The sequence below is a fragment of the Salmo salar genome, chromosome ssa17 (genome assembly GCF_905237065.1).
Source record: "Salmo salar chromosome ssa17, Ssal_v3.1, whole genome shotgun sequence".
Taxonomy (NCBI): Eukaryota; Metazoa; Chordata; class Actinopteri; order Salmoniformes; family Salmonidae; genus Salmo; species Salmo salar.
Window position 1 is genome coordinate 19,267,453 of NC_059458.1, and position 16,703 is coordinate 19,284,155.

At 44.2% G+C, this 16,703-nt stretch overlaps 1 protein-coding gene across 2 annotated transcripts; it reads left to right on the top strand.

The window, feature by feature from the left end:
* The first annotated feature begins 200 nt into the window (after positions 1 to 200).
* On the top strand, positions 201 to 16,338 carry LOC106575392 (phospholipid phosphatase 2). Of its 2 annotated transcripts, none has more exons than XM_014151898.2 (7): positions 201 to 673; positions 13,050 to 13,201; positions 13,299 to 13,385; positions 13,515 to 13,690; positions 13,768 to 13,825; positions 13,893 to 14,069; positions 14,735 to 16,338. In XM_014151898.2, the coding sequence occupies exons 1-7, from the start codon at positions 607 to 609 to the stop codon at positions 14,888 to 14,890; spliced, it is 873 nt and encodes a 290-aa protein (XP_014007373.2). In that variant the 5' UTR covers positions 201 to 606; the 3' UTR covers positions 14,891 to 16,338. The 2 variants fall into 2 exon arrangements, with proteins under 2 accessions (XP_014007373.2, XP_014007374.2); XM_014151899.2 differs by lacking the exon at positions 201 to 673 and adding an exon at positions 4,398 to 5,016.
* The last annotated feature ends 365 nt before the right edge of the window (positions 16,339 to 16,703 follow it).

The following is a 16,703-nucleotide window of genomic DNA, read 5'->3' on the forward strand; positions in this document are numbered from 1 at the left end:
AGGGCTTTATAAATAAATGTGATTGATTGATGTGGGGGGTAAAAGTCGTTTATTTATATATTATCAGAAAGTCTACATCTTCAATGACCCATCTCAATTACCTTGCATCTTTTTTCATTGTTTTCTGGATGTTGCTGCAACACCGCTTTATCTCTTCATCCTCTGACTCCACCCTGCGGTCTGGTTCACTTTCTTTTCACAAAACCTCTGACGTCAGCTCTGGGTAGTGGAGAGTGTAAACGCACACACGCCTTTAGTTGGAAAAAGTAGCCCATTCTCAACTTTCCCTAAAGGAAACGATTTCAGTCGTTTTTTTCTTCCGTTATCTCTGCTTGCGAGTGGACAATGCTTGGCCCACACATGTCCGTGTGTTGACAGCGCAGGACACTCCGCGTGTTTGGTGTGTACTACAGTTGCGGTTTTCCCTGACTCACCTATAGAGCGTAGTACCTCAACAGGTAGGCCAGGTAGGCTACGGGAGCGAAATCCGGAAGAACAAGCACATCTGATTGTTCACACTATTTTTCTCTTACCTCTGCAACTCAACTTCTCCCAATAACGTGTATGCAGTTTTGATAATTATTCGGAGAGAGTAGAAGTGTGAAGATGACGGAACTACCAGTTCACAAGAAAAATATGCTGATTCTAGTTGATGTTCTCTGTGTGGTTGTCGGTAAGTGCCCTATTTTCTCTCTCTCTCTCTCTCTCCAACAACATGGCTGATATAACACTATTTGTTGTATTACCCAAGGACCCAACTCGCTCTCTGCCGTCGATACATGCCCAATGCAATAGGGTAGCACTAGCCACCGATAAATAAATAAAATAGTTGTTTATGTATAATTGTTTATTGGGTAAATGCTGGATAAGACTGAGATGGTGGGGGACTTTGTAAACAATGTTTAGGCAGGCTACACACACACACAAGCCAAAGCCCAGCATGCAGGACACTTTCCATGGAAGGCCAGTCATAAGAACATGTGTTTTGTGTTACACAGACAGACACACCACAATAGTATTGTAATAGGAAGAGAGTCAGCATGACTTATGTTATATCTTGTTTAATGGGTTCAGTCATCGTCTGTCAGCACATTACAGGTGGTTACAGTGCCCTGTGGAGTGGTAACATTGATCTGTATTGATTCAGGTACTGTAGATTGTAGGCTAGTCATCAGTCAGCATGGCTTAGTAACACAAAATGCATAGTCACAATTACTATGATTTTAAGTTCACTATTTCACAGTTACAATTCATTTATGATGGCCATTTAAAAAATAATCTGTAATTGCTTGTGTGTGTGTGTGTGTGCGCACTTGTAACAGAACACCTGTTCTTTTGACTGGCATTCCATGGAAAGTGTCCTGCTTGTTGGGCTTTGCCCTGTAGCTTCCAGTGTAGTTGCTGCATTGTGTGTGTGTGTGTGTGTGTGTGTGTGTGTGTGTGGAGCCAGGGTTTGCATGTTCGGACTTGTACTGGACTCTCAATACTACAGGATCTGTAGTTTAGAATAGACATTTGGGTGGACAGTCTCCTTCCCGCTTTATCTCCCACTCCTCCACCTCTTTCCCTCTTCATCCTTTTCTTCCCCCATCCCCCACTCTTTGTCTTCCTCCCCCACTCCCTTGCTCTCTTTCTCTCATGGTATTTAGTGAGTGAGTGAGAGAGTGTGGTTTTTTAACAATTAAGCGGAGGTAAGCTGGTCCTTGTTAACAGACAACATCACCTTGTGGCATAACCATGTTTGTTGACAGTCTCAGGGGGCTGTGTGTCTGGGCCTGGGGTCTGACGACAGTAACCATGTTTGTTGACGGTCTCAGGGGGCTGTGTGTCTGGGCCTGGGGTCTGACGACAGTAACCATGTTTGTTGACGGTCTCAGGGGGCTGTGTGTCTGGGCCTGGGGTCTGACGACAGTAACCATGTTTGTTGACGGTCTCAGGGGGCTGTGTGTCTGGGCCTGGGGTCTGACGACAGTAACCATGTTTGTTGACGGTCTCAGGGGGCTGTGTGTCTGGGCCTGGGGTCTGACGACAGTAACCATGTTTGTTGACGGTCTCGGGGCTGTGTGTCTGGGCCTGGGGTCTGACGACAGTAACCATGTTTGTTGACGGTCTCAGGGGCTGTGTGTCTGGGCCTGGGGTCTGACGACAGTAACCATGTTTGTTGACGGTCTCAGGGGGCTGTGTGTCTGGGCCTGGGGTCTGACGACAGTAACCATGTTTGTTGACGGTCTCAGGGGGCTGTGTGTCTGGGCCTGGGGTCTGACGACAGTAACCATGTTTGTTGACGGTCTCAGGGGGCTGTGTGTCTGGGCCTGGGGTCTGACGACAGTAACCATGTTTGTTGACGGTCTCGGGGGGCTGTGTGTCTGGGCCTGGGGTCTGACGACAGTAACCATGTTTGTTGACGGTCTCGGGGGGCTGTGTGTCTGGGCCTGGGGTCTGACGACAGTAACCATGTTTGTTGACGGTCTCGGGGGGCTGTGTGTCTGGGCCTGGGGTCTGACGACAGTAACCATGTTTGTTGACGGTCTCGGGGGCTGTGTGTCTGGGCCTGGGGTCTGACGACAGTAACCATGTTTGTTGACGGTCTCAGGGGGCTGTGTGTCTGGGCCTGGGGTCTGACGACAGTAACCATGTTTGTTGACGGTCTCAGGGGGCTGTGTGTCTGGGCCTGGGGTCTGACGACAGTAACCATGTTTGTTGACGGTCTCAGGGGGCTGTGTGTCTGGGCCTGGGGTCTGACGACAGTAACCATGTTTGTTGACGGTCTCAGGGGGCTGTGTGTCTGGGCCTGGGGTCTGACGACAGTAACCATGTTTGTTGACGGTCTCAGGGGGCTGTGTGTCTGGGCCTGGGGTCTGACGACAGTAACCATGTTTGTTGACGGTCTCGGGGCTGTGTGTCTGGGCCTGGGGTCTGACGACAGTAACCATGTTTGTTGACGGTCTCAGGGGGCTGTGTGTCTGGGCCTGAGGTCTGACGACAGTAACCATGTTTGTTGACGGTCTCAGGGGGCTGTGTGTCTGGGCCTGGGGTCTGACGACAGTAAAATCACTCTTTCTTCTTTCATTATTTCCTCCCTCAATCTCTGCTGTTGGTTCTTTTTCTTTCATCTCTCTCTCTCTCTCTCTCTCTCTCTCTCTCTCTCTCTCTCTCTCTATTGGTCTCTATTGGTCTCTATTGGTCTCTGGGGGTAGCAGTAATCAGTCTACAATTAGTGACAAGAAAACAATTGAGATTTTTTTTATTCCCAGTTCAGATAAGAGTGATACAGGGTTGTGTGTGTGTGTGTGTGCATACTTGTGTGTTTTGTTAGCGTGTGTGTGTTAGCCTAGCTTCCTCACTGTGTCATTAATATAGTAGGAATGTGCCAAGCCGACAAACTGGATCTGATCCGACAAAGCTTTTCCTTTTTCTCTCATTCTCCCATCCTTCTTTTACTCCCTCTCTCATTCTCCCATCCTTCTTTTACTCCCTCTCTCATTCTCCCATCCTTCTTTTACTCCCTCTCTCATTCTCCCATCCTTCTTTTACTCCCTCTCTCATTCTCCCATCCTTCTTTTACTCCCTCTCTCTATCCTCTTTCTCTCTGTTTTACTCTTTTCTCCTCTCCTTTGCCTCTTGTCCTTTGCCTTGTTATCACTGCAGACAAAGAAACATCACACACACAGAGGCACATTGAGTTATTTCTGCAACACACTTTTTTTAACAAAAATACCAACCAAACGCCACCAAAACCAAGCAATCTGCTGTTATACGCATAACAAAAGGCCCTAACGTATCCATCATTTCATTTGGACTTTTAGATCGTTCAATATTGACTGGTGATTGTGTGAATGGGACAGATTACTGTTGTAAGACCTGTACACACCCTCTGGAAGAATCTGATTGGCAGACAATGATCATGTTCATTCTAAAGGTCATTCTAAGGAATATAAATTAAGGAAGTTTCACATTGTGTCAATGTTTTTCACTTCCTTCCCAGGAGTTTGCTGTGATGGGGGTCACAGTCCTTTAAAGCCATTGGGTCATTAAACTTTCTCTGGAAGTCAAACATGAGACCTAACACAGCTGCCGTTGCTCTAAGTTCTTACTGTTATTTATATGACTTGGGGTTAGAGGATCTGCATCAAACTATAGACTGATACCAACTGTTGTTGTTAGTTTGTTATTTATCGGTTTGATTTTCTGGGTTTTGCGCTCAACTAGAGTTAGAGAAGATACTCTGCTGCTGTTTTACTGACTCACTCTCTCTCTCTCTCTCTCTCTCTCTCACTCTCTCTCTCACACACGCACACACACACACCATCTCTCTGTGCCAACTATGTGTGTGAGAGAGAGGGAAGGGGGGTTGACCTTTCCTGTGTGGAAAATAACTAGGATTCTGACGGTACAGCAGGATTACTACAGCCATAGAGTACTGATCCTCTTCCTGCTCTGTCTCCCTATTGGAATCTCTCTATTGTCTAGATTGAATCAGTGTGTGATGTAGCTTTTGGCTGTGACTAGTAGGACAGTGGAGTTGTGTACGTCTTTTGGCGTCTAGTCTGGAGAATAACAGGAACACTTCTTAGGTCCCTCCTTCCTGTGAGGTCAGAGGTCAGGAGGAAGTCGATCATGTGTCATATCTCACCAGACATTCCTCCATGTTTGTTTTCTCTGGGAGGAATCTGGAACTTTCTATCGACCAGATGAGACCGTGAAACAATGTTATCCCCTCTTCTTATTTCTCTCTGACCGCGCTGCCCATTCTGTTACTGAAGACCGACCCCCCTCGGCCCAGATAACTGTGTGGGGTTAAAGAAGACAGACTATGGACTCTGCTTCCTGTATCTGCCACTGGACACACAAACGCACAGCCCTCTGAGTCTGTGAAACGTCGCTGTTCTTTCTACATCTCTGAGGAAGGTCAAGATGTGTGCTACAATCTAACCTCTTCCGAAGATACCGAAGAGAATGCTTGAATCAGTTTTCCTTTAGGTTCATTAAAACATCTCCAGTACCACTGGATCCCAGGTACGGCTCGTCACCAGTTCTGTTACAATATATGCCATTCAGCAGGGTTCCAGATTCACTGTTACCACATTGTCTTAATAGTGTTGGTTTTCAATCTATCTTCTATTTATTCACACACTCCCCTTTCTTGTTTTATCAAATCCAGCTCAGCCCACTCTCTGGAGAGAGGAACAATAATTATCTTGGTTCAACTCAACCCTTGGCTACAATAACAATGTAGCAGAAACCTTACTGGAATAAAACTGGGGATGACAAAAATTCTACGTGTGTGTGTGTGTGTGTGTGTGTGTGTGTGTGTGTGTGTGTGTGTGTGTGTGTGTGTGTGTGTGTGTGTGTGTTTATTTCTCTGACACTGCAGCAGAGTGCTACAAACACATGCACACTTCATCCTCACCCTAACCACTAGTCTCCAGAGAGCTGTCTTATCTGTTATCCTAGCCCCCTACAAAGTCGACATGACTTCAAAGTAAATACCAGTTAGTACACTTCAAAGTGGCTGAGTGCGTGCTTGACCTAGCGAATTAAGGTTGACCAAATAGTCACGCTGTTCATAAGCCGCTGATGAGTGACAATTAGTGGTGGGTCGTTCGCGGACGAGTCGACTCTAAGAGTCGGCTCTTGTAGGTGACCTTTGGGAGCCGGCTTGCATATCAGAAGAGCAGAATCTATTTATAAAAAAATAAATAAAAAAATTAAGATATGAATAATCAAAAGATTTAAATGAATAGAATTAACTAATTCAAAGAAGGAAAAATAAATAAAATAATATAGGCCTAAATGCTCAAGCGCACACACACTCGTTCTGACTGTCTGCTCAGACTAACAGCCTCACCTGTTGTTCCTGTCAATCAGACACGCAGTGTCAACCAATGAACCAAAGATGCGTGAGGGAGGGCCGAGCCAACTCACTCACAGTCACACACTTAGCAGCCGAGGAGAGAGAGGAAGGACAGCTGTGAAAACAACAGCTGGAAAATGAGTCGGAAGCACAGTAGTATTTGGAAGCATTTTAATAATGTAGACAATGTTAGAGCACAGTGTAGAATTTGCCAAAACAAAATCTCATATAAAGCCGGTTCTACGCACAACCTACACCGGCATATGCGGACTGTGCACCCAACTGTGAAGCTAGCTGTAGCGGAGCTTCGAGAAACTAGCGGGCCTGCTGGTGATAGTGGTGGTGTATCCATCAGTCAAGTAGGCCTACTGGGTCGCGGGACCCACAGCAACGCAGTCTTCTATGGACCAGTTTATGCCAAAGTCTATGTCTGTAGCAAAACAAGGCCAAATTGATATTGCATTGGCTAAGATGATTGCCACTGATTTCCAGCCATTTTTGATCGTGGAGGACAGAGGTTTTAGAGATTATAGCAATAGTCTAAATCCAATGTACACAATTCCAAGCAGGAAAACCCTATGAAAATCACCTATTCCACAACTGTACCAGATCACACAGGCTTCAGTGTGGGAAAGAGTCCAGAAAGCTACTGCAGTTTGCCTTACCACTGACTGCTGGACATCAAGGGTAACCACTTCTTACATGTCGGTTACATGTCACTTCATTGAAGATCTTTTGATGTCTAGCTGTCTTCTGGACTGCTTTGAGTTCAGTGACAGACACACCTCAGAGAACTTGGTAGAAGAACTGTTGAGTGGTCAGAGAATGGCAAGTAGATGGACAAGTGGTCTGTTGTGTTAGTGACAATACAGCTAACATAACCAAAGCCATGAACATTTTAAAATGGACCCATCACCCATGTCTTGCCCACACAATCAACATGATTGTAAGAGATGCTCTGAAGGTGATGAAGCCCACTGTGGACAAAGTGAAAGCAGCTGTGGAATACTTCCACAGGAGCTCAGTAGGTGCTGAAAAACTAAAGTCTACACAACGCCAGATGGGGATGCCTGAACTGAGGCCTAAACAAGACTGCACTACAAGGTGGAATTCAACATTTTATATGTTGAAGCGGTTTCTTGAGTCAAAGGATGCCATCATCTCTACCCTGGCCATTGTTAATGCACCGGTTGATGCTCTGACCCAAGAGGAATGGGAGGTGGTGGAGGAGGTGTGCAGAGTCCTGGAACTCTTTGAGCAGGTCACTATGTTCATCAATGGACAGAACGTTTCAGAGAATAGAATAGAATCACATGCTATCAGAAACCGCTGCACTTGACCCGAGGTTTAAGAAGTTAGCCTTCAGTGATGCCAGAGAGATTGATGAGGCTCTTCAAAGAATAACAGCAGCAGGGAGGGACAGCCCCAGCACTCACCTGGCTCAGGCGCCAGGGCAACAGGAAGAAGAGGGATCAGATGGAGCAGAAGCACCAGCAGTAGAGCCACAAACGTCTGCTGTTGGGATGCTGTTTGACGAGAGAGTAACTGGGGATGCAGCACGAAGGAATCCCTCAGCAGATGCCATAATGGAGGTCCGATCCTATTTGGAGGAGCCCCTCCTCCCAAAGATCTGCAGATCCTCTGAGCTGGTGGAAGAGCAAGTTCTCTGTCTACCCACGGCTTACTAAAGTCATGACAGGGAGACTCTGCATAGTGGCCACATCCGTTCCCTCTGAGAGGGTCTTCTCAAAAATGGGACAAATAATTACTGAGAGAAGAAACCGCATTAGCCTCTCGAAAGTGAGGCAGCTTTCATTTCTGAATGCAAATCTCTCATAAAAGCAAAATGTGGTCAGCATTGCTGTGTGCTGCTGGTTATAACATGGCAATAAAGAAGAGAGAGAAAAGAGGGACCAGTTTAATGTTTTAAGTGGGATGCTGCAGTTATGCACATTATTTATTTTTCTTTGATATGGTGAAATATTCTATTATGTTCATATTTTATTAGTTTTGAATTGTTACATTTTATATGCACTTTGTTTATATACATAAAAGTTATACTTTAAATGCAAATGTTTAATAGCATTATTTTTCATAACAAACCAATGCATTTTTAAATACATTGTGGTTAAGGTAGAGTATGATTTCATTGAATAATTGAATTAGAATTGTTTTAACACCAATCATAGTCAAACTATCGCAAACTGTTTGACTTGAAAAAAATACAAAACATATTTTTTTAAAGAGCCAAAAGAGCCGAACGAGCCGGCTTACTGAAAAGAGCCGGAATGCCCATCACTGGTGACAATGTGAGGCAGGGCGGGCGCCAGAACCAATCAGTTGGACTAGCGTTGGATTTTTATAGGCTGGCCCCTTTTTTGTCACGGGACCTCCAATGTGCATGCACTTGCGCCTTCACACATTTTGTTAATGGGTTTTATGATAAAGACAGCTTGTGAGTTTCGAGTTTAGGGAAGCTCACAAGTTATCCTACTATTTCTACCAGTTACGATTATTTTAATACTGTGTACATTTTCGTGGAACAGTTTAATTTCAATAATAACGTTTTTCGTTTCTCAAAATTATTGGCACATGGTTAATCTTAATTTAAATAATACAAATCTAGAAGTTAAAATTAAACTAATGCAAGAGCACCAGCCTTTGCCATATGGACACAGCCTACACCGTGATCCATTGGAAGAAATGAGCGCATGGAACTAAGAGAGAACCTATAGGCCAATGCTGCAGTAGGCTTATTTTACCTTTTATTTAACTAGGCAAGTTATTTAAGAATAAATTCTTATTTACAATGACGGCCTACCCCGGCCAAACCCGGACGACGCTGGGCCAATTGGCCGTCCCATAGGGTGGCGGCGCACAATCACATCCGGGTGTGATGCAGCCTGGATTCGAACCAGGTACTGCAGTGACGCCACTCAGGAGCCCCTATAACTTCCATCATCAACTAAGTAAAATACATAAGCCTAAATCTGACAAATAAAAACAGTAGAAAATATCCTGATTAAAAATGCAGGTTATTTCAATTCCATGAATCTCTTCTGCATGTCTGCCTCCCTTTCTATCTGTCTTGATTTGTCTATGGGTAATGAAGTGTAACATTGTATTAACTCAGCATGTTGGTGTGCTCAGGCGTGCGCGCTCCCTCCCTCAACATTATCAGAACAGAAATCAGCATTGCTCACATAGAGCACTCAAAACAAAAGACAATGAAAACATTTAAATAACTCCTAAATTATGGTTATGAAATAAACCACAACTTGTTTCTCACTGCCTTGGTGGAAGAGTGGGGTAACATCTCATAGCAAGAACTGGCAAATCTGGTGCAGTCCATGAGGAGGAGATGCACTGCAGTACTTAATGTAGCTGGTGGCCACACCAGATACTGACTGTTACTTTTGACCCCCCCCCTTGTTCAGGGACACATTATTCCATTTCTGTTTGATACAAATAAACAATCGAAGGGCAAACAATTCTGGAGAGCTGACTGCATGCATTCTGGAGAGAGACACCCATATCTCCGTCACACACTCCTCCCCTTCTTGTCTCAACATTTTAAATTATACTCAAGACACATTATAGATGCTTTACGCTAAGCCTATTGCCACATGCGCTGCCCAAATTGCTTGCTTCTGAAATAGGCATAGGCCTATGCACTTGTGATGTGAAACAATCCACTGTGGTTTAAAAAATAAAATAAATAAAAAAGAATGATAATCTATGGCTAAGTCAAGCTGTCTGGTAAAGTATTTTGAATGATTTTATTACTATAACAATTTGAGTTGTTGTCCCGAATGCAGGCACAAGCTAGGTCTGCATAATACAGAGAGTATTCAGAGCCCTTCCGTTTCTCCACATTTTGTTATGTTACAGCCTTATTCTAAAATGGATTACATTTAATGTTTTTCCTCATCAATCTACACACCATACCCCATAATGACAAAGCGAAAGCAGGTTTTTAGAATTTTTTGCAAATGTAATAAAAATTTTTACATAAGAATTCAGACCCTTCGCTATGGACCTCCAAATTGAGCTCCGGTGCATCCTGTTCCTATTGATCATCCTTGAGATGTTTCTACAACTTGATTGGAGTCCACCTGTGGTAAATTCAGTTGATTTGGACAAAGGTACACACCTGTCTATATAAGATCCCACAGTTGACAGTGCATGTCAGAGAAAAAACTAAGTCATGAGGTCGAAGGCATTGTCCGTAGAGTTCCAAGACAGGATTGTGTTGAGGCACAGACCTGGGAAAAGGGTACCAAAAAATGTCTGTAGCATTGAAGGTCCACAGGAGCACAGTGGCCCCATCATTCTTAAATGGAAGTAGTTTGGATCCACCAAGACTCTTCCTAGAGCTGGCTGCCCGGCCAAACTGAACAATCAGGGGGAAAAGGGCCTTGGTCAGGGAGATGACCAAGAACCCAATGGTCACTCTGACAGAGCTCTAGAGTTCCTCTGTGGAGAAGGGAGAACCTTCCACTCCTCAGTGAAAGGCACATGACAGCCCACTTGGGGTCAGAATCTCTGGTCTGATGAAACCAAGATTGAACTCTTTGGCCTGAATGCCAAGCGTCACGTCTGGAGGAAACCTGGCACCATCCCTACGGTGATGCATGGTGGTGGCAGCATCATGCTGTGAGGATGTTTTTCAGCGGCAGGGACTGGGAGACTAGACAGGATTGAGGGAAAGATGAATGGAGCATAGTACAGAGAGATCCTTGATGAAAACCTGCTCCAGTGTGCTCAGACTGGGGTGAAGGTTCACCTACCAACAGGACAACAACCCCAAGCACACAGCCAAGACAACACAGAAGTGGCTTCGGGACAAGTCTCTGAATGTCCTGGTGTGGCCCAGCCAGAGCCCTGACTTGAACCTGATCGAAAATTTCTGGAGAGACCTGAAAATAGCTGTGTAGCGAAGTTCCCCATCCAATCTGACAGAGCTTGAGAGGATCTACAGAGAAGAATGAGAGAAACTCCCCAAATACAGGTGGGCCAAGCTTGTAGCGTCATACCCAAGAAGACTTGAGGCTCTTTATCGCTGCCAAAGATGCTTCAACAAAGTACTGTGTAAAGGTTCTGAGTACTTATGCAAATGTAATATTTCATTTTTTAAGTATTTAATACATTTGCAAAAAAAGAAAAAAAATACCTGTTTTATGCTTTGTCAATATGGGGTATTGTGTGTAGATTGAAGAGGAAAAAAACAATTTAATCCATTTTAGAATACGGCTGTAATGTAACAAAGTGGAAAAAGCCAAGGGGTCTGAATAATATCCGAATGCACTTTATTATACCCATAGAAACACAGTCATGCAATCTCCATAGACAAACATTGGCAGTAAAATGGCCTTACTGAAGAGCTCAGTGACTTTCAATGTGGTTCCAAAAAGTCAGTTTGTCAAATTTCTGTGCTGCTAGAGCTGCCCCGGTCAACTGTAAGTGCTGTTATTGTGAAGTGGAAATGTCTGGGAGCAACAACGGCTCAGCCGCAAAGTGGTAGGCCACACAAGCACACAGAACGGGACTGCCGAGTGCTGAAGCTCGTAAAAAATGGTCTGTCCTTTGTTGCAATATTCACTAGTGAGTTCCAAACTGCCTGTGGAAGCAACGTCAGCACCATAACTGTTTGTCGGGAGCTTCCTGAAATGGGTTTCCATGACCGAGCAGCTGTATTTCTGTCTGTAATAAAGCCCTTTTGTGGGGGAAAACTCATTTGGATTGGGAGGGCCTGGCTCCCAAGTGGGTGGGCCTATGCCCTCCCAGGCCCACCCATGGCTGTTCCCTTGCCCACTCATGTGAAATCCATAGATTAGAGCCTAATGAATTTATTTCCATTGACTGATTTCCTTCTATGAACTATAACTCAGTAAAATCTTTGAAATTGTTGGATGTTGCGTTTTATATTTTTGTTCAGTATATGACTGGTGGAAGTTCAGTTTGCATCAGGGGAGCATGTTGTCTAGTGACAGGGTTCATGAAAACGGGAAAAAAACATCAGGGTGTGTAAAACCATTGTCCTGTCAGATTTGAGTGTGTGTTTGTACACCATTGTGTTGTCAGTTGAGACAGTTTTATAGTCTATCCTGGTGCCAGTCTCTCTGCTCTGGTCTGTGAGTCACTGAACTATGGGGAGTGAGTGAGGGAGGGAGTGAAAGAAAGAGGGGGTGAGGTTTGAGTGTGGTAAAGAGAGGAGAAAGGTTAAACGAAAAGTCCATGGTCTCTTCTGTGAGAGATCAGTTTAAGGGAATTTCTCATGGTAACTTTGGGACATTCATCTCTCTCTGTGTGTGCACGCACGTGCATGTGTGTGTCCCGTCCAGTAGTCTGCTCCCATGCTCTTGTCAGCAAGGCTCAGTGGTGAAAGTTTAAGGCTGTTGGGCATATCTATGGTGATGGATGAGTGTGTGTGTGTGTGTGTGCGTGCATGAGCATCAGATCGCACACAGAGTATCTAAACCCAGAGGCCCAACGACGCAAAACTTCCAGGAACGCTTCGTGAAGCAGACTCGACAGACCAGACAGGGGTTTGGGAAGTCAATGGGAGAAGTGAGAAATTCTTCCTTTGCTGTAAATATTCTCTAAATCGAAAGGCACAACCTAGATGTCATAAGTAGCTGAACATGTTAATCCAACCTTGTGTGAAAGTGACAAACTGACATGTTTTCATTTTGGTGTAAAATAACTTTATATCTAAGGAGGGCCTTTGATTTGATGGCCTGCTCGTGCGCAGTTCGGAGCGAGACGACCGTTAGACCCGATGAAGTTTCTGAGCTTAGCTAGCCAACGTTGCCATGACATCGCCTACAAGCGTGATTGGGGATTTCTATTGGAGAAGCAGTTTCTAGTCATGGTCAACTATACAACCTTTGGAGCGCGTGTGTGTCTGTGGTGTTAGCTAGCAGCTTCCTCCCCAGGGGACGGAGGTCACTGATATACTGCTGACCAATAAGTGCCTAGATGTGCCTTCACGTGCCCATGTATTGTTCACAGTTCCTGTCCAGCTGATAGATTTAAACTTGTCGGTCAGAGCCTGTTGAGCTGCTTCTTGAACATCAATCTCACCTAGGCCTATACGGAGACAAGTTCAGCACCGTGTTGATACTGTCTCCCTTGACCCCCTCCTCTCTCCCCCTCTACCTTGCCCCTTCCTATCCCTCTCCCTACTTCCCAGCGGCCCTTCCGTCAGCGGTCTTGACGTTAATGTTCAGCCCGTACCAGAGGGGTATCTACTGTGATGACGAGAGCATCAGATATCCTTACAGAAGAGACACCATCTCCCACAGGGCAATGGCTGCAGTCACCATCCCCTCCTCCATAGTCATAGTAAGTTTGATGAACAACTTGATGATTATGTACAAAATGGCACGCTATGGTACGAGTTTACCTCTGCTATGCTATGAGTTTGCCTCTCTCTCCATAGATAACTACAGGAGAAGCGTACCTGGTGTACTCCAAGCGTCTCCACTCCAACTCTAACTTTAACCAGTACATGTCAGCTCTCTACAAGGTCAGTTGGAACACAGCCATAGTTTTGGGCTGACAATATGTGGTCTTAGCTCGGATTGGCTAGCTGCCTCTTCCCAATTTCATTGGTTCAGGAAAGTGGTTAAATTGGCCTGTGCTGTGCCTCTGCTAGGTGGTAGGGACCTTCCTGTTTGGAGCAGCTGTGAGCCAATCACTGACTGACCTGGCCAAGTTCACCATTGGCAGGCCACGCCCTAACTTCCTGTCTGTGTGTAATCCCACGGTGTGTTCTGGGTACATGCTGCAACTCAACTGTACTGGCAACCCTCAAAACGTCACTGAGTCCAGGTGTGTGTGTCTTTCTGTCCGTCTTTCTTCTCTTGCTATGTCATGCAATGTCAACGTTTCTCTCCTCTGTGTTCCAGATTGTCGTTTTACTCCGGACACTCTGCCTTCGGGATGTACAGCATGCTGTTTCTAGCGGTGAGTGTTTTTTATTTGTGTGAGTTTCATACACCCTTGAGATGACGATTAATGTGTGTGTGTATAGTTGTATGTGCAAGCACGTATGCAGGGGAAGTGGACTCGTCTGGTCAGACCCACAGTGCAGTTCTTCCTCGTGTCGTTTGCGGTGTACGTTGGATACACACGGGTTAGCGACTACAAACACCACTGGAGCGACGTACTGGTGGGACTGCTGCAGGGAACTCTCATCGCTGTGCTCAACGTGAGTGTGGTGTGTTTGTACATGTCTGACTATTCATGTTGAGCAATTCAACCGAAATGTTTGTAATATTTCGGTTTTGGAACAACTAATTGACCGATGTCAGTTCAGTTATTTTAATTCCATTTCGTATTTTTTTCTGTGAGCTCAATGCACATTACACAGTTTCTATAGAGATAAATCAGATCAAGCCCGAACTGTGCGATGTAGTAGGGAGTTGTAGTTTCCAGAAAATACATTATCTAAGTGATTGACAGTTGGTATTCAGCAGTCATAAAAGTATGCCTTCTTAACTTTGATGAACTACTAAAATAGTGATTTTGTCAGACAGCATAGGCAGCTGCTCTATAGAGATGAGATGATGACTTGGAATAAAATAATAAAGTCAGCAAATAAAACAAAGATATTTTGTTAAAGTAATGTGAATAAATGATGGTTAATAAGTGATGAGCAGTAATGGGCAGTCACTACCATCATGGGACTTGTGTTGTTTTATTCTGTGTAATAACATTTAACCCACAATGCATAATGCATTTAATGTAAACAAATATATATAAATTGTGACCGAAAACGTATTTTTTTTCTTCATTATTGAACTGAAACAGAACCGACCTCAAAAAGCACTAATCGCTCAGCACTACTGATTATAAATGATCCTTTTCTCTCAGGTTTGCTACGTCTCTGATTTTTTTAAGCTCCGCCCGCCTCCTCGCTGCCTACGATCCGAGGTGGCTGAAGACGAACAACTAGAGGCCAAACCTGGCCTGAACCCAGACACACAACTACACAACAACCACTACAACTACACAACTACTTCAGCCTGAACACAGACTAACAACTACACAACAACCTCTACACAACAATCACGGTAACCGTGAGGAAGTGGCGTAGACAGTAATTTGTTGGTGGGTGGGCCTGTAGAAATTTGGGTGGGCAATTTTTTTTTTATTAAAATGTTTTGTTGTTGGAGCTAACTTCCAGCAATGTTGCCATTGGGCCAAGAGAGAAATGTGCAGTTTTATAGCTGTTTATGAATTCTATCTGATGATGTTTGTATGTTTAAGTAAAAAGACGACAAATAATTAGAGCCCGACCCGTATTGGATTTTTGGGTCCGATACCGATTTTGGGGGAGGGAAAAGTCACAGATTACCGATATATCTGCCGATATATTGTTTTTTTTAGAGGTTGAATGAAAAACAGACCAAATTGTGCTTCAAAGGATCAACACATACTCTAAATGATGATTTCTTAACTAAATATTATAGTTAACATTATTTAAGAACATTTTATTTGTGGTTTACAGGAGATCCACCAAAATGCAATTATATTCTCTATAAATACGACAGTGAATACAAAGCTTGTTTAGTTGACCTAAGGCGCAACTTAAAAATGTCTATGGCAGTGGAAAAGAGGTATGAAAAAGTGTTTGTGCTAAACTACCATAAGGGTGAATAGATTTACTAGTGTTACAACAGTCAAAGGTCATGTAAACAAACACTTTATGGCAACCTTGCAATGAGAGTATGTTATGACAAGCACAAGCTAGCTGTTCATTATGACAATATTTTCTTACAGAAACCATATTTACATAACATTGTTATTCAATACAAAATGTATTGGCTATACATTTCAACCGCAAATGGCATGCGCTGATGACTGAAAATGTTTATGCATGCAAATTGTTGCTGCACTGGTTTTGTCACACGTTCTAATTTCGCGAGCTAGCTAACATTAGCTACTTATCTCATAATGAATGCAAGCGCATGGCCTGAATGATAGACCTGCGCCAACTGTCTTGTTTTTTGCAGATTGCATATTTCAGAAAACTAACTAAATTAGCCCACTAGCTAACATAATAGGCCCTGACAGGATCAGTCTTCTTTTTGTATCAAGGACGAGTGTTCACTTTGGCGCCAGTCCAGTGTTGGCACATACGTAGCACAGATTGCTAGCTAGGTAGCTAAGTTTACTACCTTGCTGGCTAGCTAGCCAGCTAACGTTAACAAAGTGAGAATGTGATGAGGACAGGGCTGCTTGCTTGGTGAAGTGTACTTTTGATTATTTACTTATGCTGGCTGTGGCAAGCTACTCACCGTCAAACTAACCATGTCTACTTTCTCTCACACTGTGGACAAGGGCTGAATGATGTTCAATGATCAGCTGGTAGAGTGCTCTCTTTAGGCAACCACTGAAAATGGAGCAGACATATTTGTTTATTCTATGTATATAATATGGGAACTTTATCCATGGAATAAAGGCCGATAAAAATATTTCTGTGCAAGGCTAATATCGACCGATAATATCGGTCTACCGATTTATGCATGGGGGGTGCTGGGCCCACCCATGCCTACGCCCCTGCCGTGGAGCTGTCTGTGTGAGAGAAGTGTATATATCAGTGTAGGCTCATTGTATTGGCTGGAATGGAATAAATCGAACGGTATCTAACACGTTTGACTCTGTTCCATTTATTCCAGTCCAGCCATTACAATGATCCCGTCCTCCAATAGCTTCTCCCACCAGCCGCCACTGGTGTATATGAGAAGATGTGTATAACCACTCACGTGCACATGCATTTTAACTTTGTATTTTATTTTAATACATTTACATTTACGTCATTTAGCAGACGCTCTTATCC

Bases quoted from the DNA above. Each gene is read 5' to 3' on its own strand.
- LOC106575392 (XM_014151898.2), top strand. From the start codon at position 607: ATGACGGAACTACCAGTTCACAAGAAAAATATGCTGATTCTAGTTGAT. The intron at 13,202-13,298 runs GTAAGTTTGATG...CTCTCTCCATAG, and splicing joins TCCCCTCCTCCATAGTCATA to ATAACTACAGGAGAAGCGTA. The intron at 13,386-13,514 runs GTCAGTTGGAAC...TGCCTCTGCTAG, and splicing joins ACATGTCAGCTCTCTACAAG to GTGGTAGGGACCTTCCTGTT.